At 38.8% G+C, this 23228-nt stretch overlaps 2 protein-coding genes across 3 annotated transcripts in view; both read right to left on the bottom strand.

Annotated features, from left to right (window-relative positions):
* LOC142099859 (inter-alpha-trypsin inhibitor heavy chain H3-like) overlaps window positions 1-12010 on the bottom strand; it is a 52040-nt gene extending 40030 nt beyond the window's left edge. Inside the window, exons 1-6 of one of the 2 annotated variants that reach the window (XM_075183775.1) lie at window positions 11835-12010; window positions 8866-9023; window positions 5888-5992; window positions 3842-4004; window positions 2169-2279; window positions 1953-2081 (exon numbers count right to left, since the gene is read on the bottom strand). In XM_075183775.1, coding sequence (XP_075039876.1) covers window positions 1953-2081; window positions 2169-2279; window positions 3842-4004; window positions 5888-5992; window positions 8866-9023; window positions 11835-11912 — 744 coding nt within the window. In that variant the 5' untranslated portion in view covers window positions 11913-12010. The remainder of the gene's footprint in view (window positions 1-1952; window positions 2082-2168; window positions 2280-3841; window positions 4005-5887; window positions 5993-8865; window positions 9024-11834) is intronic. The other variant, XM_075183773.1, reaches the window with a different exon arrangement.
* Window positions 12011-18178: 6168 nt separating this feature from the next.
* Window positions 18179-23228, bottom strand: part of LOC142099858 (inter-alpha-trypsin inhibitor heavy chain H3-like) — a 33269-nt gene continuing 28219 nt past the window's right edge. The window contains exons 21-23 of the mRNA XM_075183772.1: window positions 21920-22065; window positions 20375-20453; window positions 18179-18453 (exon numbers count right to left, since the gene is read on the bottom strand). Of these exons, the coding sequence (XP_075039873.1) occupies window positions 18321-18453; window positions 20375-20453; window positions 21920-22065 (358 nt within the window). The 3' untranslated portion in view covers window positions 18179-18320. The remainder of the gene's footprint in view (window positions 18454-20374; window positions 20454-21919; window positions 22066-23228) is intronic.

The raw sequence follows: 23228 nt of genomic DNA, 5'->3' as shown, positions 1-23228 counted from the left end.
GACAGTTGGTGTTTCTGCTGGGTCTATAAAGGTAACTGCGGGAGTCCGAGAGTCTTCAGGGGGAGACATACCACTCATGACAGTACAGGCAGCCGCCACGAGGTAAGAACAGATACAATATCTATTACTTTAGTCACCCAGTCAAAAAAGTCAATAAGATTTGTTTGACATGATCTCCCCCCAGTAAATCCATTCTGTTTGGGATCATGTAAGTTACTGGATTTGAGATATTCTACAACTCTTTTTTTTAAGAGTGTTTCCATCAATGTCCCTACTTCTGATGTAAGACTCACTGGTCTGTAGTTGCCTCTTCCTTGCTTTCACTTTTGTGCAGTGGAACTACTTTCTCTCTTTTCCAGTCCTCTGGAATTACTCCTGTAGCTAGTGACTGATTGAATAATTCTGTTAATGTTGTTATCAGCACCCCCTTTAAGCTCTCTAAGTATCCTTGGATGTATCCCGTCTAAGCCCTTTGATTTATCCACTTTCAGTTTTGAGAGTTCTGTTAGGACCTTCTCCTCTGTAAATGTTCTTGTATCTACCTCTTTTTATAAATATACTTGCAACTTAACTTTGCCCCTAACTTTGCCCCTTTCCATTTATTTCTGTAGTGAATACTGAGCAAAAATAATTATTAAGATGATCTACCGTTACCATGTCTCCCACAACAAGACGCTCACTCTCTGGGCCTGAGTCATTAAGGAGAACAAGGCAAACAAAGGAGTAACTTTGATCCTGGACAAACCATGTTACAATGCAAGGGGTGCAAATAACTTTATTATTTTTCATGTAAGGAAAATACTGGCTGTTTTGTCATGTAACACACAAATACTTGATAGCTTTATTTTTACACTGAAATTTAAAGTTAATCTAGGACATGCCCTATCCCAATTATACGTTTGTCCCCCTCCAATGCAACATGGTTTTGCCAAGGTGCAAAGTTACTCCTTTTTTTGCTTTGCTCTCCTTAATGACTAAGGCCCTCTGTTTTTAGTCTTATCATTCCTCCTTTTGTTTTTCTCCTTTCACTTATACACCTAAAAAAAAGTTTTGTCCCCATTACCTACTGAATGGGCCATTTTCTCTTCTCTTCAGCTTGAGGCTTTGCACAGTTTACTACCTTCTCAGCCTCCTTTTGTCTAGCAAGATACACCCCACTGCTGATAAACCTTACTGTCAATCAGCATAAATAATGTATTTTAGCCAGGGGCATCCATTTGCCTTATAAAGACATTCTGAGAGTTGAAAAAAGTCTGTATAATGTATATTTGCTAGTCACATTCTGTTTAGATGATTTTTTGTTTAAAAATACCAATTCTACTATTTTTACCAATTCTACTTATGAATTATCCCCTATGAATGAGTTTCCCGTGGTTCAGTTTATTTTAGATGACCATAAGCATCCATAATCCTTCAAATCCCAAAACATGTCAAATATTGTTGCTCTTATTTCTTCTTTAGGCTTACCCCAGATATACCATGTTTGTACGCAGCTGGTCTATACACAATTCCCTATATTGGAAGGTCTTGATAGTCATACAACAATTTAGTACGCCCCAACTGAAATTTGGATGTCAGGTTCAACCACAACTCAATTTCAAGATTAGTTCATCATTTTACATCCATCATTTGTTTTTAGGTGTTAAATTGTAAGTTTAACAAACTGTTTTCTTGCTCAAAAGTCAGATCTACTGATGTCACTTTATAACTCATCATTATTTGTTTCACAATATATTATCAATACTGTACAATTGGCCAGCATTATAATGGGTTTAATCTATCTAGCTGAATATAGTCGTACAAAGCCAAAAACAGTTCACTAATGATCGCAACTAGGAGCCCGTGGACCCCATGGCAGTTCCAATTCACCATTCGACACAAAACCCTGATTTCATTCATTTAAACTTATTACATTTATATACATTTAATATAATTATCATCCTGCATATTACCTGTACTTTTCCAGCGGAATTGTCCCTTTTAACATCATATTTTATTATCAGGTCTCCATCTAGAAGTGTCTCCAAACAATTAGGACAGTTACGCTGTTGGTCCACTGTTGGTTTAAATTCTATGTGAGCCTGCAAGACAAGCAGAGAGTCTCATGATAGACACTTGTTCTATAACAGCTTAATCTTACAAATTGGGAGAGGTGAAAATAGAATTACCTTGTTTTCTGTCAGATTTACTTTAACCATGCCCGTTAGTTCATTGGAGATAAATGTTCCAACAGCCTTCAGAAAGCTTATTCCTTGCGGCTCAATGATGTCCACATTTATCTGTAATTATATATAGTTAATTATTATATTATATTGGTGTTTACTGCAAATGTCTTTTCTTTTTAATTGCTTTATTATTTTGCATTAAGAAAGATCTAAATATTGAATGTTAAATATTGTGCTTTTTCTAAGTTTACTCTTCATATTCTCTATATTGAACATTATAGTAAGAATTGCATTATAAAGACTGTGGGGTAAATGTATCAAGCTGTGAGTTTCTGGCAGGTTTGAAAACTGGAGATGTTGCCTATAGCAACCAACCAGAGTCTAGTTATCATTTTGTAGAATGCACTAATTACATGATAACTAGTATCTGATTTGTTGCTATAGGTACATCTCCACTTTTCAAACCAGCCGGAAACTCGCAGCTTGATACATTTATCCCTCTGTCTCTATCTCGGGATAAAAAAAAGGCAAAACAGCATAAATATCATTGCAGGCTTGTCAGTCCGAATGATTGAATTGCAAGGGGACCCAGCTGTGACAGTTGAGAATTGAGAGACTTGGAATATTGGTGCTAACTTGAATAAATTTTTATAACTAATGCTGCCAAATCATGTATCATGTATATATAACAATTCCATGTCATTGGAAAGCCCGCACACAATGTAGCAAAAGTATATCAAACCTTTAGTTCAAAGGTTTAAATAGATAGTTCAAATATACTCTATACCTGCACAATTAAATAAAACAGTGATTGTGGCATATACAAACATTTCGGCACCCTTCCAGATTATTCTTTAATTCATCTTTCAAGGACTCAAAACTTGACTGACGCATTAGGCTTAGTTTAAACAAACAATCCCAGAGTTGAATAATTACTCGGACTCTTATGAATTCTCCGGGGAGGTGGGGGGGTGAATTACAGAGCAGGGGCCTGATTAATTAAGGATCTTAACTTAAGAAACTTCGTATTTAAGTCTCCTGGACAAAACCATGTTACAATGCAAGGGGTGCAGATTAGTTTTCTGTTTTGCACATAAGTTAAATACTGACTGTTTTTTCATGTAGCACACAAATACATGATAGCTTATTTGTACACTGAAATATAAAGTTGATATTTGTGAGCTACATGAAAAAACAGTCAGCATTTAACTTAAAGTAACACAACCCAGCCTGCTCAGTATAGAGCTTGGTAGTTTAGTAAGTGACCCAAAAAGGATCGTCTCTCGACTAGTCACTAGTGGCCCAATGCTAAATACCACTGGCCAACAAGCACTGACTGCCCAGGATTATTAATACATGCCGATATGTAGTGCTACCCTGACCTTGGAAAACATTTCAGTTAAAAGCACACTGTCTGCGAGCTACAGTCAGTTTATGAACACAAACAGCAATGCATTGGGGTACTGATTTGGGATGAAAAGTCGATGGGTGGATGTGACTTTTACAATGGATGGTAGAGATGAGCCCCTCAAAAATGTTCCTAAGTTGTCTATATTTTTTGTTACACATGTATTATGTGTCGCTATTGAGAAAGCTAACTAACACAAACTAAGCCTGCTAATACATTTGACTCTAAGACATATTTTGCAAGTGATTTAAATATATCATACACTGACCTGAAAGTTTTCAACAAGCTCTTTGGGTTTAACTTTCAAGTATAATTCATAGTTTCCCAGCTGACGCTTCAGTAATTCTTCGTAGGTCAGTTTAAATATAACTGTAGACAGAGCCCCCACGTTCACAGAGACTTGGAAGTTTTCCATTTTCCTTCCAGTAGATCTATATGTAGATTCCAAAACCATTATTATTTCCACGTACTAAATATATTTACTATAAATACAGAAAGGGAAAAATCTATTTTCTATTGGTTCCAATTGTTTTCATTTCTACTATAAGGCTCTAATTCACAATCTACTGATTGCCCATCTAGGTTAATATAATTCCCTCCCGGACTGGCTCCATCTCTGACTCTATTTTAAACATCAGAACATTTTTGCAGAGAATCTTTTCTAAATCAAATTCTATATTGTCACATATATAAGACACTCTTCAGCACTCCAAACATTCAGTATGAGTAAACATTGTCCTTATTTCACCTGTGCTTGTGAACTTGCAATGATCACTCATTCAAATAATACAACAGAAAATAAATAAGCCAGCCCTCGATCAAACTCTTCGCAGCTCATCTGCATGGTACTATGAATGCACTCTATGGATACAATGTAATAATTGAGTGTGCTGCATCCTTACCTTTACGTTGGGTTGCAAGCTTAAATGTTTTGATCAAAATATGAACTAATACCTCATTCTTTCATTTTGCTGGATATATACATATTTGCAGTAGTAAGGATAAGCGTGTCTTTTGGTTTTGTAAGAAGAGAGCAATATTAAAGCTCAGCTCATCAGCATAATCTGCTAACAGGCTGCTACTGAGCTACCTTGTAGGCTCCATGTGTGTAATCACAGAAATGTTATGTTTCCAGTTTATAATAACTCTGTATAATTTCTAATGAGAATTTTGCTTTCTAAAAAATGTGTTTAGCTGTTTTGTTCTCTTTATTAAACAGTGAAAAGGAATGCATGTGTACACTGAAATTTTACAATGCAGGATTCCAGTTGGTTATGGAAGATTACATGAAATAATTCATACTTTCTATGTGCTGATGGCAATGAGGACATTGCTGACTGTATGGCCCATCAGTTACTAATGTACATGTTCCTGTCTAAACAAATATAGGCATCAGGCAGAAGAGACCTGGAAAGTATTACAGGTATTTAGAATTATTAGGGAACATTTTTTAAAATTTCATTATCATGTAGATGTTGTCTGAGCTGACCTACGAATGTGTAAATTTTCAACCCACATGATTGGTGCCCGTTAAATATATTAATGAAGAGATTTGGTTCCCCTGTTCCTGCAGCTTTGCCTACTATTTTCTTTTATTTCGGCAGGACATTCCAAATTCATGGACCTTGACAGGGAAAGTGATTTCACTGAAGTGATGAGGTTCAAAAAGTGGGCGTGATTATAAAATCATTTATTATTTCACTCATAAGATTTATATATTTAGAAACCTAACAACAGAAGTTTTTTGTTTGTATGTTTTTTTTTTATTGTCAGCAGCACTTTCACTAAAGTGATAAGGTTCAAAAAGTGGGCGTGATTATAAACTCACTTATTATTTCACTCATAAGATTTATAGATTTAGAAACCTAACAACAGAAGTTTTTTGTTTGTATGTTTTTTTAATGTCAGCAGTACTTTCACTGAAGTGATAAGGTTCAAAAAGTGGGAGTGATGATAAAATCATTTCTAATTTCACTCATAAGATTTATATATTTAGATACCTAAAAACAGAAGTTTTTTGTTTGTATGTTTTTTTATTGTCAGCAGCACTTTCACTGAAGTGATAAGGTTCAAAAAGTGGGCATGATTATAAACTCACTTATAATTTCACTCATAAGATTTATATATTTAGAAACCTAACAACAAAAGTTTTTTGGTTGTATGTGTTTTAATATCAGCAGTTAACCATATATACTTTAAAAAATCATATGTGAGAGTAATATTGCTAAGAGTAAAAGGAGTCTATGGTATAAAAGAAACAGAGACAGTAGCATTCAAAATCATACAAAAATCACATATTAGGGATGATACTTACTGAACCAGACCAGCACTTTGCCCTTTGGAAACGGCTTTTTGATACTGTGTCTTTGCTTCCTCCTTACGTTTCACTGAACCCACAGTTGTTACATTGTCCACAGTCCTTAAAAAACAGAATATATTTTAACATCTTAAAAGTAACTTTAACAAAATCTTGATGTTAATAATGTCACTGACTAATATAAGTAAGAGCTAAAGACTGGATAAGCAGGGAAATTTTCATAGTAGGTAAAAGTATAATAACAAGAGAGACAAGGCCGCTACAGGATCATTTACTGTCTGAACCAACGCCACTCCCATGCCTATTTTCTGACCATTGATCATTTCCTCCTGGTGTATCATGAGAGCAAAGACAGAGGGTCTATAGCATCTTTGCTCTCACCTGGGCAATTCTTTTCCACGAGAAAAGAAAGTGAAAGAAGTGTTCTCAAATGGCTGCACTCAAAGGGCCTGATTCATTAATGAAAGTAAGGCAAAAAAAAAGGAGTAAATGTTCACCGGGACAAACCATGTTACAATGCAAGTGGTGCAAATTAGTTTATTATTTTGCACATAATCAAACTGCTGACTCCAATGCTGTGAGGCAGAAATGCTAAACACTAAGCCATCGTGCTTCAAATAATAGTATAATAATCACCTATAAATAACTTTATAAAAATTGTATCTAGGGTACCAATTATAATTATTATAAATCTTTTTTGTACAGGAGCTCAGGAAGTACCATATATCAGTAGTCATCTTATACTATACTTTTGCTCCAACTAATGAATGTAAGCCGGTTGTTTCTCCTCGTTAGCAGTTTAATCGGGTACATTGTGAAAAGATGGTTTATCGCACAAATCAAAATACTCACAAAGATATTGATAAGGATGTTCCATTTTGTAATATAATGTATCAGATTCTGCCATGCTTGAATCAGAGAAGTGACTTTGCACATAACTCTAATCCCTCATCTCTTGGTATGGGACTGAGTAGCTGCTCAGTTTAGCATATGGAATGTTGTGACAACTTCCTCTGGAATGTTAACACCACTCCGAAGAAAGGAGCTGATATTATGTAACAAGAGGAAGTGAAACTCTCTTGCTTCCCTGCTTTCACCCAAATAAGACATGCAGACACAGGTCCTAGCTGAACATGAGGGAACCTGTAAGTTGAATGGCATGGAGGTCTGTGTATGTGATGTGGCCTGGAAGGCAACTTATATAGAGGCTGACTAGTATGAAAAATGGAATATAATGGAGTTTGAAAGGATTGAATGGAAGGTGATTGAACTTGGATATGTATAATTTGTGTTCGGTTTGCAGATGGTAGAATATGGCTGAGATTAGGAAGTTTGCATTAATACAGTAGTGTATTTGAATGAAATAGTTATAATGTGTAACTTCTGGCTTGATAAGTTTTGTAAGACAATATTATGTTGGAATTTGATGGACATTGAAGATTAATATGGGACTGTGTTGTAGATTGATTGTATTTCACAAATAGAAATTGTATACATTGGCAGTGTTTGAGCAGTGGGGCACCGGATGTAGTGGGAAGATGGCTGACAATATGTTAGCTCCTGCAGTACTATGCAGTTGTGGGACTGTGTACAACTACATTCCAATTATGAGAGACAGTAAAATAGGATTATATGTGTGATAAATGGTAGACTTGGTTTGTCTTTGGCTTAACATGTGAGTCCGAGAGTCCCTGTGATGTGTAGAATGACTGAAGGTAGTCTGTAATGGGAAATTTTGAAATAGTGCAGGATTATTGCTAGAGAAATTGTAGTAGTTAATATGGCAGAAAGGTGATAGAGAAAATGGAGGTTGATCTAGAAGTTACCATGCTTGCAATATGGCTGTGATACACAATTGCTGGTCAAAACACACACACAATGATTTGCATATTTATAAAACAGGCAATAAATGTGATGTATTGTATGAACATCTATGCTATACCACCTATGTTAATAGAGCAAACTAAATCTGTTGAGTTTGATAGAGCAAACTAAATCTGTTGTCTACTGTTTTATAATATATATATATATATATATATATATATATATATATATATATATATATATATATATATATGTTTTACATTAGAATGTTAATTAAGAATACAAAAAAATGTATATGAAGCTACATCTTGTGTGCAGTTTTTCTTGAAGATAAGCATAAGTTATTATATATAATTTGGTCCTGTGGATTTGAAAGAAAAATAAGAATGATATTTCTTAGGTTAAATAAGAACTACCTTTATGAGGAGTTGGTTGATGGTAATAGTTATAAATAACGCTATTCAATGGTCACTCAGACTATTAGAACCACATACCCCTGGTCTCACCCTTTTACAGAAATAATAAGACATCCGAAGCAGCGCAATACGTACAAGTAAAAAATGTAAATATTAAAAGAAAACAGCGCTACATGATAAAAATGCTGAAAAAAATTGGCCTCATTTAGCGTTAGGGAAATCCCAGCTAGAAGGAGCAATTTTGTATCTTTGCAAAGCCAAATGTGAGGACAGATTTAAATTTGAGAGGGGTCACCTCCTAGCTCCACTTTAAATTGTGTCCTACATGCAAAAGCAGACAGTATTGTCCAGCATGCAAAAAATATAATTGCATTGCTCCCCTTGCATTACATCATGGTTTGTCCAGGAGCACAATAGTACTTTTTAAATGCAATTGCTCTTAGATCTAAATGAAGCCCAAGGACAAAAATATGACACAAGATAATTGTTACAAATTTGAAACTAGTGGAAGTGCAGTGGTTATACTGTGCCAGTGTTAACAACGTATTGACTTAAGATCAAAGAACACAAAAGGAAGTTACAAATAATAACAGCAAATAAATAATAAAGTTATAAAAAAATATTAGCAAACTAAACCATTGTGCAAACATTCCAAAGTTAAGAAATAGATTATTTTTTTTAATGCAAACAAAAAACAATATTTATTGCATCATTTGTGCAATAATTATAACCCACATGCTAAAGTCGGTGATAAAGGCTGTTTTTGGAAGTTCCACATGGAAAATTGCCTCTTCGGAAGAGTTTAGAAGGTTTTTTACCACGGCGGTGATAAAGGTTCGAGCAAAACGGGATGTTACTTGGCTCTCGATATGCATGCTGGAGATGTCCATTTTCTAAAGGGGGCGGAGTGGAGAAATGCGTTAAATTTCATGCTGCTATGATATGTTCCTGTACTGCAGTAGAAGCAAGAAAGTGAGATTCATTTACAGTGCCAAATGCAGCGCAAAAGTTGAGTTTGCATGAAGGTAACGGCTTGCAGCAATGTGGAAATTTTGGCTGGACAGCGTGCAGTTTAGGCTGATCGACAGGTGCGCTCATTGAAACTGTGAAGATACCGGGTTTTCTGGCCCAATTCTACCCAATTCACGCTGGCTGGCCACCCACGGGTGCCTTACTATGCCAGGGAAGTCTACCTCATACCTTCTAGAGTTTTTATAGTCACTCAGGCAAATGCAGTTAGAAAGTAAAACAATACATTTATTGTAATGAAAACAATAACTAGATTATTATATACACACAGTAAATAAATGCCAGGCAGGTTTACCACATCATCTGTACCTTACCCCACTAGCCTAAGGAACTACAGTCACCAGGATGTCCTGACTTAAAGACCCATGGAGTTCTTCTCTTAGCTGCAGCTATAGCCCACTGGTAGAGAACGAAAACTCAAAACCAGCTACACTGCACCTTTCATGAATCAATTCCCTGAATGAATATCACTCCCCCCCCCCCTCCTGAAATGGCTCCTTAAACCTAGGATCTAATTTCCACAGTGTTTTCCCCTCCCCAGGCAAACCCCTGGTTCTCTCCTTCTTAACCACTGGTGGGTGCTGAACTAGGGGGTTGGAGAGGGGTGTGGAGATGAGCTGTACTTCCACAGAAACTCCCCTGCTGGATTGTAGACCAAATGTCTGGACTAGTCTTGTGAGGACAATGGATACTAATTAGCCTCCCCCCTCACCAGTATCTTGCAACCTGATCCCTACTCATAACCCATCTGGCTTCACTTTAAATACAATGACTAAGAGCTTCCATGCAATATCAACAAGATACAATATTCACATTTACAATGAGCTACAATGTCCCCTTATCCACATGTAATTAGACACTGCAGGTCTACTCTGTTGAGCTGGGGAGCAATAGATGGGCAATAAAAAGTACATGCTATAATACACATTTTGCGGGTAACGAGGGACAGGCTGGTTACAGTGTTTCATCACGGAAACCTTTCATTAGACTCAGCCCTTTTCACCTCTTACTTCCCGAGTAATTTACTAGTAAAATAACATAGCGCCACTTTCTCTGTAAGTCCACTCTGCCTAATTCATAGGGATATTTAGTCCTTTACAACTCCATTAGTGCTGTGATCCAAGTACAAGGAGCAGCACTGACAGCATCAAGAGTCCCTCTGTATACATAGATCAATAAGCTGCCAGCAGTCCCGATTTTCATGGAACAATCCTAATTTCTGACAACTAAAAGGGGTGTGGCTTACTGTGTTAGGGTGAATCGTCCAGTGAACGAACATTACTAATGAATGAACATTTTCAATTTTAATGCATTAAAATTCAGTTGCATCTATGTCAGTTGATTGGTTGCCTTTGTTTTATTAATTAGTCACATTGTTTATTTACTGGACTTGTGTGTTCAATCACTGGTCATTTCTGTACCTCTCCTGTTTTTTTGGTTGTACAATTCTATTACTTCAATCTTTGAACCAAAAAATTATTTTAAAAGTAGACATAGAAATGATGGTGACACATTTGTAAAGAATGTACATACATCATCCTCTTAAACAAGAGAATTCCCTTAACTGTTCATTTACTGGACGAATCACCCCTCAATCCCCAAATGCTATTGATTTGGGCTAATCAGTGCGTTCTCAGGCAGATAGACCATGGTTTAACGGATAAGGGTGTGGCCTAAATTGCTCCAAAATTCCAATCCGGAAGTTGGCAGCTATTCAATAAGCAGTACAAGGAAAATATTATACCCACAAAGAAGAATATTTTGTCTGGGACATAACCAGATACAGAAATGTCAGTTAGGTTATATTCACACTGAGGACATTACAGCTAACTCACAATATAAACTAAGGTTAGATTGAGAAAGCTACAATGCACAAGATAATATATGTACAATTTCCTTTAAAATAAATAATTAAATTTGAAAAATAGCGACGGCATCACTTATAATTGGAGAGTAATCATGTAAAATTAATTCTCATATTTGGTGAGAAGTGATTTTATGTGTATACTTAACTCCTTTTGAAATTGATTCCTGATAAAATATGTAACTGTCAGCAAAAACATTCCAAGAATTTCCTTTGCTCATAACTGAATCTTGTATTATATGGAATAATGTATGCACTACAGTAAAATAACAACATCACTCATCTCCTGATATACTCTGTGCTGCTTGAGGACCCTGCTCCTTCCACTATATAACTCTCAGTCTGTGGCTTCCTGCTGCCTCCATTCCCCTCCTCCCATCATGTCACTGCCCCTGTCACATGCAGCCCTGTCCTCACTAACACATCAATCATCTCCTGATATACTCTGTGCTGCTGGGAGACCCTGCTCCATGTACTATATAACTCTCAGTCTGTGGCTTCTTGCTGCCTCCATTCCCCTCCTCACATCATGTCACTACCGCTGTCACATGCAGCCCTGTACTGAAGACTCAGATATATGTATAATGCATCTGCAAGTGGTCTCCTAGGTTTACATTCACAATTCAGTTTATTATGTTTCTATAAACGACACATATATTTTTCTTACATTTATTTATGATCGCTGAGATAAATTATAAAACCTTTGATTTTTTTTCTCTGTCTTTTGTTGTTGTAAACCAATAATAATCATTCAAAACTACTTATTTTTTCTAAATAAAGTATAATAACAAAAGAATATGTCTTACGATACCTTATTTCCATAGCTTGTAGGGATAGTGACAGAAATAAGCACTACTGTAAAGAAACACCACTTGCGAATGTTCTCCATTTCTCAATATAAAATTTCTTTATCTGTACCAGTGATATTTATTCCATGGCAATTCAAAATGCAGTTAAAATGTTTACTTTACTGTTTAATCAGTAACTTTTCTACCAAACACTTTTTTTTTTTTTTGTTTTTTCTAGAAGAGCTTCTGAAGCTTATGTGTCATGTGTCCTCTAAATCTACTTTACTCAAACTGTATTGGGAGGAATTTTCAAATGCCAAAACAATATTTGTAAACAGTACTTCAAACCTTGGCTACGCACAGGGTTCATCTACACTGTGTATTGCAATAACAAGCTTAAAATGTAACACTTTTTAGAATGACATCATTATTTTTGCCCTGGTAAAAAGAAAAGAAAAGGAATAGTATAAAAGATTGCAAAACTTGCACAAATAAGTGTTCGAATCAAAGTAAAACAAGTCTATTGTTTTTTTTGTGAATAGTTAACTGTCTTCAACTGATCATTGTAAACAATGTTACACTGCATAGTTACAATATCACTATCAGGTATATAGGGCCTGAGTCATTAAGGAAAGTAAGGCAAAAAAAGAAGTAAATGTTCTCTGGGACAAACCATGTTACAATGCAAGGGGTGCAAATTAGTTTATTATTTTGCACATAAGTTAAATACTGTCTGTTTTTTCATGTAGCGCACAAATATTATTATTATTATTATTATCATTTATTTGTTAGGCGCCACAAGGTTTCCGCAGCGCCGTACATAATACAAACAGGAGACCATACAGGGTGACATAGTACACAGCAATAAACACAAAGTACCAATACTTCAGAACTCCGGGCAGACATATGAGTGAAGATGGAGTAGAAGAACAGGTATGGAGACAGGAGGGGAGAGGGGCCCTGCTCATACGAGCTCACATCCTAAGGGAGGGTGGACAAACAGGTACAGGAGGGAGCCATTAAAGTAAGGGAGAGAAGGGTGGGGCTGGTGGAGAGAGGGGAGAACAAGAGAAGGATGTTTGCGAAGGTGCAACGAGGTAAGGGTTAAGTGGATGGTTGGTAGGCTTTGAGGAACAGGTGAGTTTTGAGTGCCCGTTTGAAGGAGCACAGACTGGGTGAGAGACGGATGGAGCGAGGGAGGTCGTTCCAGTGGAGGGGAGCAGCTCGGGAGAAGTCTTGGATTCTGGAGTGGGAAGATGTGATCAGAGTAGAGGAGAGGCGACGGTCGTTGGCCGAGCGCAGGGAGCGGGCAGGGGTGTGAATGGTGAGGAGGTTGGAGATATAGGGGGCAGTAGACTGGGAGAGGGCTTTGTAAGTGGTGGTGAGGAGCTTGAAAAGGATCCTGTAGGGGAAGGGGAGCCAGTGTAAGGCACGGTAGAGAGGGGAGGCGGAGGAGGAGCGGCGTGAGAGAAAGATGAGTCGGGCGGCCGCATTAAGAACAGAGCGAAGGGGGGCGAGGTGGGAGAGGGGGAGGCCAGTAAGGAGAAGGTTGCAGTAGTCGAGGCGGGAGATGATGAGAGCATGTATGATGGTTTTGGTGGCATCTTGTGAGAGGAAGGGCCGGATACAATACCGGATAGATTTATTTTTACACTGAATTTTAAAGTAGGACATGCCCTACCCCAAATATAAATCTGCCCCACAATTTAAATTTATTTCTCCCTCCAAAACAACATGATTTTGCCCAGTTGCAAAGTTACTCCATTTTTTTCCTATACTTTCCTTAATGACTCAGGCCCATACTATACATGATTGACAGCAGCTTTGAATCAAACCCAGGAGAGGGATCCTGCCCATTTTAAAATCTTTTAAGCTTTAAGATTACACAACAATTTTATTTATTAAAATTCAACATATGGAACTGATCCATTCCTTATTTCTAATTATTCATTTACTAATAACTAATGAATGGAGCGGACGGCTACGTAATAAAAAATATACGTTTCTCACACAATTTATTATGAGAATCTTGTTTTAACAGTCGTTATATGATAAGTAATTCTACATACTACTATGACTATATCTTGTCTCCATTCCCATGTACAGTCTCCTACATACTACTATGACTATGTCCTGTCTCCATCCCTGTGTACAGTCTCCTACATACTACTATGACTAAGGCTTGACCCCATCCCTATGTAAAGACTCCTACGCACTAATACAACTATGGCTTTCCTCTTTGAGGTCTTAGCTTCTCTGCTCCTGACCCTGTTGTTAGTCACGTCCTATTATTTGCCTGACCAGAGCCCGGTCACTGGACTCTAACCCCTTAAAGTAAACACCATCACGGTGCCGGGGAATTTCTGATTTCATTTGAGTGTTACTGATTCTCACTAGTGAATACAGAGTATAGAAGAGCTGATACAAGTTTTCTGCAACTTGAGCACAAAAGAATTTTGAGCAATCCCATGGTCTCCTTCTATAGTGTGGAACAGGAGATGATCCAGTTGAGAAGGAAATTACATAAGAAAATTGGAATAAACTGCAGTTATCTGATTTGCTATGCTGGATTGTGAGAATTCAGAAGACTGTAGGTTACATAACAACCGATGCAGAATTTGTTTTATTATGCACTGATCTATATTATTTCATATGCAGCACATGAACGATAATGAACAGATGAAAATCAGACAATAAATCTGAAACAACAAATACTTGGGCGATTTTATATAACTCAAATGCCAGATGTGTTCGTCGGCCCCAGAATTATCACATAAGAGACGTGTGTGTCAACGTTGGGAATTCTTTATTTGACAACCATCCACTAATGATGTCAGTGATACTGGACAGTAACAGGAAGCATAGTGACAGCGGTATCCCAAAATAACATTATTATGACATAGCCATCACTATACATAATCTGTTGAAAACTTTATCTCCTCAAAAAGGTGCCACCTGAGGTCCTCACCTCGCCTCATGACAAACGCTCCTTGCAATAACCCTTCCCCAATATAAAGTGAATGTCCCATCTAGATATATCCTATTGTCATACAGGTAGGAGAAATGCCTACTTATACATAGAGAAAGGAGCTGGACCGTCTGTTCATGACAGCTAACTGTTTGGTCACCACAGTGGTAGTGGCAATTAGCATTAGCCATTGGTATGATGAGGAAAGTATAAAGAAACACTCCTATCACTTTGCTCAAAGTTCAGGCTTAGAGCAGCGCTAAACAATTTTCCATTCAAGAATTAAACATGTTGGATGCATGAAGTCTGTTTCGTATAGAGACATATTTGTTAGCCCAATCTTACGGCATCTGTTTGATGGGAGCTTCACATCACCACTCTCTTAATGTTTAGATGATCGCTTTACTTACTCATTGACAAAGCCCCGTCCACTAATTATTATTATTATTTATTTATAAAACATCAACATATTACGTAGCACTGTACATTGAGAGGACCATGATATAAACTATATACAATGACATGAGACTGAATGTAAAGATGACCTTATAATCTAAGGTGTGTGGGGGACACTTGATACATAAGGAGGCAGTGAGACAATTGTAACTGTTGGTGTGGAAAGTTCAGGAGGCTACAGTAAGACAGCAGCGTTATAAGTCTCTAGAAGTAGCTGTTGGTGACTGGCATATCTGTGCAGTGGTACGGTTGGAATAAAGAGAGACAGCAGTCGGCAACCATGACTTTCTTTTCATCCATTTATCTTATCTGAACCTCCTTCCTCTTCTGGTGAAGGTGAAGGTGCTCAGTTTTGGCCGTCATGGTTACTCACTTTGGTTATTCACCACCTTGGAGTAGTTGTGCGCCCACTTAGTTTTGCCTACACATTGACTTACAGGAGTTGACTGAGTTGAAGTATTTTTTGCTTCTGTAAACATTCTACAAGCCTTGTTTGCCTGGGGGGTGGTGATAGTTTTCCTTAGCTCCTACCTTTCTGTATACCCATAGGTCAATAACCCTCGCTGTGGCTCAATCTCTCCCATCTCATCATCCCGTGTTGTTAAACAAGATTTAGTAATAGTGAAGTAGATGCAGCAGGTGTAGCGTTGTACACTTACCAGTGATGAAATAAATGGGCTCCAGGACATCTCATAAATGAGGTAGTTTATTTTCAGTCACTTATTTACATTGTCCAGCTTTACTCTCCAGCACGTACCATTTAGATGCGACAGTGGAATCACTAGAGATAAGAAAAAGGCTCCCTCCGGACCCCATGTCAATCTTTCAAACTTTCAGGTCCCCCACAGACTCAAAATGCCCTTAAAGTATTATGCTCCTCAAATGTCACAGGGGGTGTGACATTAACTCACGCCTCAGGAGATATGAAAACTCTGGGAGAAAAAAATGAGAACACATGGGGGGGCAGACATGACGGATGAGTGACAACATGTGGAGGGGGTAGACATGGGTGATAGTGAAGACACAGGGTGGGGTAGACATGGGGGATGAGTGAAGACACATGGCGGAGTAGACATGGGGGAAGAGTGAGGATATGTGGAGGGGGTAGACATGGGTGATAGTGAGGACACATGGGGAAGTAGACATAGGGGATGAATGAGGACACATGGCGGAGTAGACATGGGTGATAGTGAGGACACATGGGGAAGTAGACATGGGAGATGATTAAGGACACATGGGGAAGTAGACATGGGAGATAAGTAAGGACACATGGGGAAGTAGACATGGGAGATAAGTAAGGACACATGGGGAAGTAGACATGGGGAAGAGTAAGGACACATGGGGAAGTAGACATGGGGGATGAGTGAGGACACATGGCGGAGTAGACATGGGGGATGAGTGAAGACACAGGGCGGAGTAGACATGGGGGATGAGTGAGGACACATGGTGGAGTAGACATGGGGATGAGTGAGGACACAGGGCGGAGTAGACATGGGGGATGAGTGAGGACACATGGCGGAGTAGACATGGGGGATGAGTGAGGACACATGGCGGAGTAGACATGGGGGATGAGTGAGGACACAGGGCGGAGTAGACATGGGGGATGAGTGAGGACACAGGGCAGAGTAGACATGGGGGATGAGTAAGGACACATGGGGAGTAAACATGGGGAAGAGTGAGGACATGAGGAAGAGTTCTATATCAGTGACCAATGACTGTTGCCTTTCCTCCCCTCTGGTAACCAAATCTCATTCCCTTAACCAAGCTTTCTCCCTTGTTGCCCCCCCACCACTGGAGCAATCTCCCTTGTTCTATCAGACTATACCCTAGCCTGTAAATCGGTCATTGAAAACCCACCTGTTTATAAAAGCCTATCAGTCCTCTACTTACCCATCCCACCATGTAGTATACGTCACCCTCTCATCCTCCGTCTCTCCAACTCTTGTCCTCAGATCCCCTTACATTGGCTCACCCCCATGTGTCAACCGTTTATCTGCCCCTTTCCCTTTAGATTGTAAGCTTTAGTGATCAGAACCCTCTTCCCTCATTACTCATTACCTATAACATTTGCTCACCCCTACACTGAGCACCTCCTCCTGGGGCTCTCTGCCCATTGACCCCTCTCCTCCATTGTCTTCACACCTCTTTCAGTGGCTCTAAACCTGTTAGTTGTGCCCACACTATTGGGCACAGGTGCTGAATATACCCCTTGTAGCCCAGTAGCTGCATTGAGAGTTGTAGTGTTATCTGTTTACTGTACTGTACTGTTATACCATGTACTGTAGACCACTTAGATTGTACGCTCCTCTGAGCAGGGCCATCTCTCCTTCTGTTTCCACGACTTCTAACTCTGCTCTCCAGCTACTTAGCCCTCCTCCTCGAGGGTCCTCCACCCCGCCCGTCCCCTCTCGCTCCCTCCTCCCACCTCTGGGGGTCTCCCTGTCTTCCGCTCCCTCCTTCTTGGGCCCCGTCATTTGCGGATCCTCCCTCCCCCTTCCCCGCCCTCTCTAGCTGTGCATTGAGCTTACTGAGTTACTGTGCTTACTGTTTACTGTACTGTGCTGTCTCCCATTGTATTGTAATTCGTTTGTCCCTGTACGGCGCTACGGACACCTTGTGGCGCCTTATAAATAAAAATTAATAATAATAATAATACTGTCTTGTTGTTTGCCCTCTGTACGGTGCTGCGGACCTCATGTGGCTCCCTATAAATTAAGGATAATAATATTAATAATAATAACACCTTGAACTGCCCCAGTCCTCCTATTATCAGGAAAAGAAATCTATTGCGCCCCCACAGTACTCTGATAACACAGATACACAGAAATAAATAAATGACAACACAGAGGGAAAGACATAACTGGTGTAAATGACCCTCAGACAGCAAACTAATAAAGTGAAAGGACCATTCCCCAAATCCATATTCAGAACAGTCATCAGTAATGGATTTATTTAATTTATTTCATGTTTCAGGTCATTGTTTACACAAAATATGTTTTTACAGTTACATATTAATTGAGTCTTTTTTTAACATTGTACAGATATCCTTATCTAGGTGCATAAAAACCGTATGGGACTTTCAATACTACTTATGTGGAACTTCAAAGATATCTGAGAGAATGTTACTACTTCCACTCAGCAAATCATCTGTTCTCACTGTGACGGTCACACAGGGTCCTGGTCTTACGCCGTATGACGAGAAGTCACAGAGGCTGGAACTGGAAGCAAAAGAGAGAGGAATTAGGATATTTATATGATTAGGACTGAGAGACTACAGGAAGCTTCTATACAGAACGCAAATCAAAATACGGCAGAGAGTCCGGTTGACAGCTGAAAGCAGGATGAAGCTAGGACTCTATAGGCAATGTATGGGATCAGTGGTAAAGACAAAGGATTACAGGTGCACAGGTAGATAGGGGTCGATGACTGAAAAGAGATTAAGGGCCTGATTCATTAAGGAAAGTAGGGCTAAAAAAATGAGTAAGTTTTCTCCTGGACAAACCATGTTACAATACAAGGGGTGCAAATTAGTTTATTATTTTGCACATAAGTTAAATACTGGCTGTTTTTTTTTCATGTAGCAAATACAAATACACAAATACTTGATAGCTTATTTGTACACTGAAATTTAAAATTGATCTAGGACATATCCTACCCCAACTATAAATCTGTCCTCACATTTTATATTCACCTTCCCCTCCAATGCAACATGGTTTTGTCAAGGTTCAAAGTTACTCAATTTCACTAATGAATCATTCCCTGAGCCACTGTCCGATTGTGGATCAGACCACCTTCTTTATGTCATAATAACAGCAATAAGCAACTGTCCATGGAGGATTTTAAACACTCACTTTACATTTAAATATTTTGAAAAGTTACTCATCACATATAGCTCTGCATATTAGACTTAGTGCTAGATATAGCTCTGCATATTAGACTTAGTGCTAGATATGGCTCTGCATATTAGACTTAGTGCTAGATATAGCTCTGCATATTAGACTTAGTGCTAGATATGGCTCTGCATATTAGACTTAGTGCTAGATATGGCTCTGCATATTAGACTTAGTGCTAGATATGGCTCTGCATATTAGACTTAGTGCTAGATATGGCTCTGCATATTAGACTTAGTGCTAGATATGGCTCTGCATATTAGACTTAGTGCTAGATATGGCTCTGCATATTAGACTTAGTGCTAGATATGGCTCTGCATATTAGACTTAGTTCTAGATATGGCTCTGCATATTAGACTTAGTGCTAGATATGGCTCTGCATATTAGACTTAGTGCTAGATATGGCTCTGCATATTAGACTTAGTGCTAGATATGGCTCTGCATATTAGACTTAGTGCTAGATATGGCTCTGCATATTAGACTTAGTGCTAGATATGGCTCTGCATATTAGACTTAGTGCTAGATATAGCTCTGCATATTAGACTTAGTGCTAGATATGGCTCTGCATATTAGACTTAGTGCTAGATATGGCTCTGCATATTAGACTTAGTGCTAGATATGGCTCTGCATATTAGACTTAGTGCTAGATATGGCTCTGCATATTAGACTTAGTGCTAGATATGGCTCTGCATATTAGACTTAGTGCTAGATATGGCTCTGCATATTATACTTAGTTCTAGATATGGCTCTGCATATTAGACTTAGTGCTAGATATGGCTCTGCATATTAGACTTAGTGCTAGATATGGCTCTGTGTATTAGACTTAGTGCTAGTTATGGCTCTGCATATTAGACTTAGTGCTAGATATGGCTCTGCGTATTAGACTTAGTGCTAGATATGGCTCTGCAGACTTTGTGCTAGATATGACTCTGCATATTAGACTTAGTGCTAGATATGGCTCTGCGTATTAGACTTACTGCTAGATATGGCTCTGCAGACTTTGTGCTAGATATGACTCTGCATATTAGACTTAGTGCTAGATATGGCTCTGTGTATTAGACTTAGTGCTAGTTATGGCTCTGTGTATTAGACTTAGTGCTAGTCATGGCTCTGCATATTAGACTTAGCACCAGCTATGTCTAAGTTGTGTTAATGTTGGCACCAAGTTGTACACTTGACAGCAGATCTGTGTTTATATTATGAATATTTATATATTATTCACTTAAAAAAACATATAACTTGTTATTACCTTTGAGCTGGAAGCGTTTTCCCGCTAACAATGATCTGATCAGTCTGTACTTGTATTTTATCATCACTGATCAATTGACCTGGAAACAGTAGAAGATGTATAAATGATTTAGAAGTCTATAAGGACTAAAGGGGTAAATGTATCAAACTTTCTAAAATGGAGAAGTGGAGGCGTGGTCCATAGCAACCAATCAGATTCCAGAATGTACTAGATATATGATAGCTAGGATCTGAATGGTTGCTGTGGGCAACACCTCCACATTTTCTTTTTATAAGGTTTGATAACTCCACCCCTAGGTATAGTCAAACATTAATGGCAAACAAATAATCTTAGATTTCACCAGCTTTTAAAAGTTACACAGAATACACCAGGGGGGTAAATGTAGTTACAACACTGAGCAGTTTAAGCCGAGGATTGTGCAAGTTATGCTGCACGGCTGAAGTGTCTTCTGGGACTTATTCAATAACAACTGGGCTCATTTACTAAGCGTAAAATGTCTGAGGAGCCATCCAAAACCTCTATATTGCAGCTAGATTTCGGCTAATGGGTTTGAGGATCAATTTGGCAGTGTTTGTGGAGGACCATCGGTCTGCACCGGCCAAGGGCGGGAGTTTGGTGGAGTGAGAGTTTCCTGGCTAAGAATGGAGCAGCGCACCGGCGAGTCGTACAGAGAAGTGCGAAAACAGGTTTTATTTTGCAGAGAAAGATTATTTCTGTGGGGTAAGAGGGGAAATAGGGTGCATTTTTAAGAGGAATTGCCAATTTCATTGGTCCTTCCAAGGGCATTTCTGCGCTCACTTTACCCACTGAAATAGCTTTAAACACACTAATAAATAAACACGGGGCCTCGTCACACGTATCTCCCTTTCTGCAAACCTAGAAGCGCTCCCAGTCTGCAGGGGCGCCCCCCTGAGAGCGGAACGTAGGCTGCAGCTTGAAATGTGATGCGTGGGCCTCTCGTTCAAAACCAGAGGGTCTTGTGCTGCGTATTTCGTTTAAAACCTGTGTTCAAATTTGGAGGGAGGCGTCTTAGCTGAACCAATCTCAGTTCCCTCAGTCCCCCTGTAGGCCCTAAATGTCGTATCATTCTCTCTGCACGACCCAGCATTATGTTTTGTTTCTGAGCTTAAAAAACACTTAACTGCTTCTAAATACATTAAGATTGTGTTACATTGATCGGTGATACATTTAATGTACTTAAGTAGCTGATATAAAGGACCCCATTATATTTATTACGTTGTGTAGAGAGATTAGCACATTTTTTTAGCTCAGTTGTATAAGTATTAACTTCATTTCACTTTTGGGCGTGATATTTTGCACTCTTCACTTGCGGAATTTGTTCTTAACTTTTCCCAGTTCCACCACCAACCTCAGCGCCCAGCAGGATGAGATGAAGCCGGTAGAGTGAGCCCTTGTTAGGCGACCAATGATATTATCACATAGGTCATTTTGTTGCAGTTAGTGACAGTTTTTATGAGACTGTTTGTGAGTGTCTGTTTTATACCTATGAATACTAGTACTGAGCTGTTACATTTCGGGACATACCGACCAATCCAGTTGTGTTATTTAAGTCTCGCTTTTGATTCTGCACATATAAAGCCAATTGATCTGGGTTTTTTGCTAATAAGATTATAGCCCGGAATCCAGTGTCCAAAGATACAGAAAATTTGTTGCCTTCTTTCTTCACAAACCTAGAAAATAAAAACAAGATTAAAGCCCAACATTGTGGATTTTAAGAATCTTATTTGTATTTCCAATTGACGTCATTGTCACAGACTATATGAAAAACTGCATTATTCTGTCAAATAACGCTTAGGCTGGACCATGGGAGTTACATGGGAACACGTGTTACACAAGAACTTAGCGCTGTGTGATCCAAACCGAAATTGATAAGAATAAAATTCATTAAGAACCAGAGACATGCGGTGCCTCGTGCCTCAGTGATGACAATGGTACCTGGAGAATAAATAGTGAACTGTTAGTCCCCATTCTCATGAATATTGGTTCATTTTGTGCCTCGTGCTTCAATTCATGGTGAGTCCTCTATTTGCTCCTAACATTTAGAAACCCAAAAGCGGGACAAAATAAGACCCGTCCCTGTTCCGCTCAGACTCCACCCACAAATGGGCAATTTTTGTAAAAAAAATAAAAAATATCACACATTTCCCTATTAAGCCACGCCCCTTTTGTGGTCAGCGAATCAGGATGTCCCTCCAAAATCGGGACAATTGGGAGGAATGTATTGATACAGCCGTCAAACTGGCTGCATCCACCATGTGTAAATGGGTGCAATTTTCATACTCCAAACAGAAAAAACATGACAATGGACTTCCCCGCTTGACAGAATTAAAGAAGAACTTGCAGAAACCCGTTACTGAAGTGTAGAACCATCAACACAGAGTGTGCGGACAAACATCTCTATTAGCCATAATATAATATGGCCACAGAATGTCATTTATTGTTTCCAGCATATAACAGATACTGAGGGTTATAATTACTAAGCTGCGGGTTTGGAAAAGTGGAGATGTTGCCTATAGCAACCAATCAGATTCTAGCTGTCATTTTGTAGAATGCACTAAATAAATGAAAGCGAGAATCTGATTGGTTGCTATAGGCAACATCTACACTTTTCCAAACCGGCAGTTTAGCCCCAACATAATCCATACCAAATACAGAAAGACAAATATTTATTAACGTTTCCACCAATAAAACAAACATCCTGAGTACCCAGTCATTCACAATTGTGCAAAATGTCGCCTCTCGCAGAGAACTGCCGTCTGCACCTATATTTATTTAGTTTTATGCTCTTTTCATGGCTACTATATGTGAAACTGACGGCATCTGTGGGCGATGC

The sequence above is a fragment of the Mixophyes fleayi genome, chromosome 8 (assembly GCF_038048845.1).
Source record: "Mixophyes fleayi isolate aMixFle1 chromosome 8, aMixFle1.hap1, whole genome shotgun sequence".
NCBI lineage: Eukaryota > Metazoa > Chordata > Amphibia > Anura > Limnodynastidae > Mixophyes > Mixophyes fleayi.
This window is presented reverse-complemented; position numbering and strand designations above follow the sequence as displayed.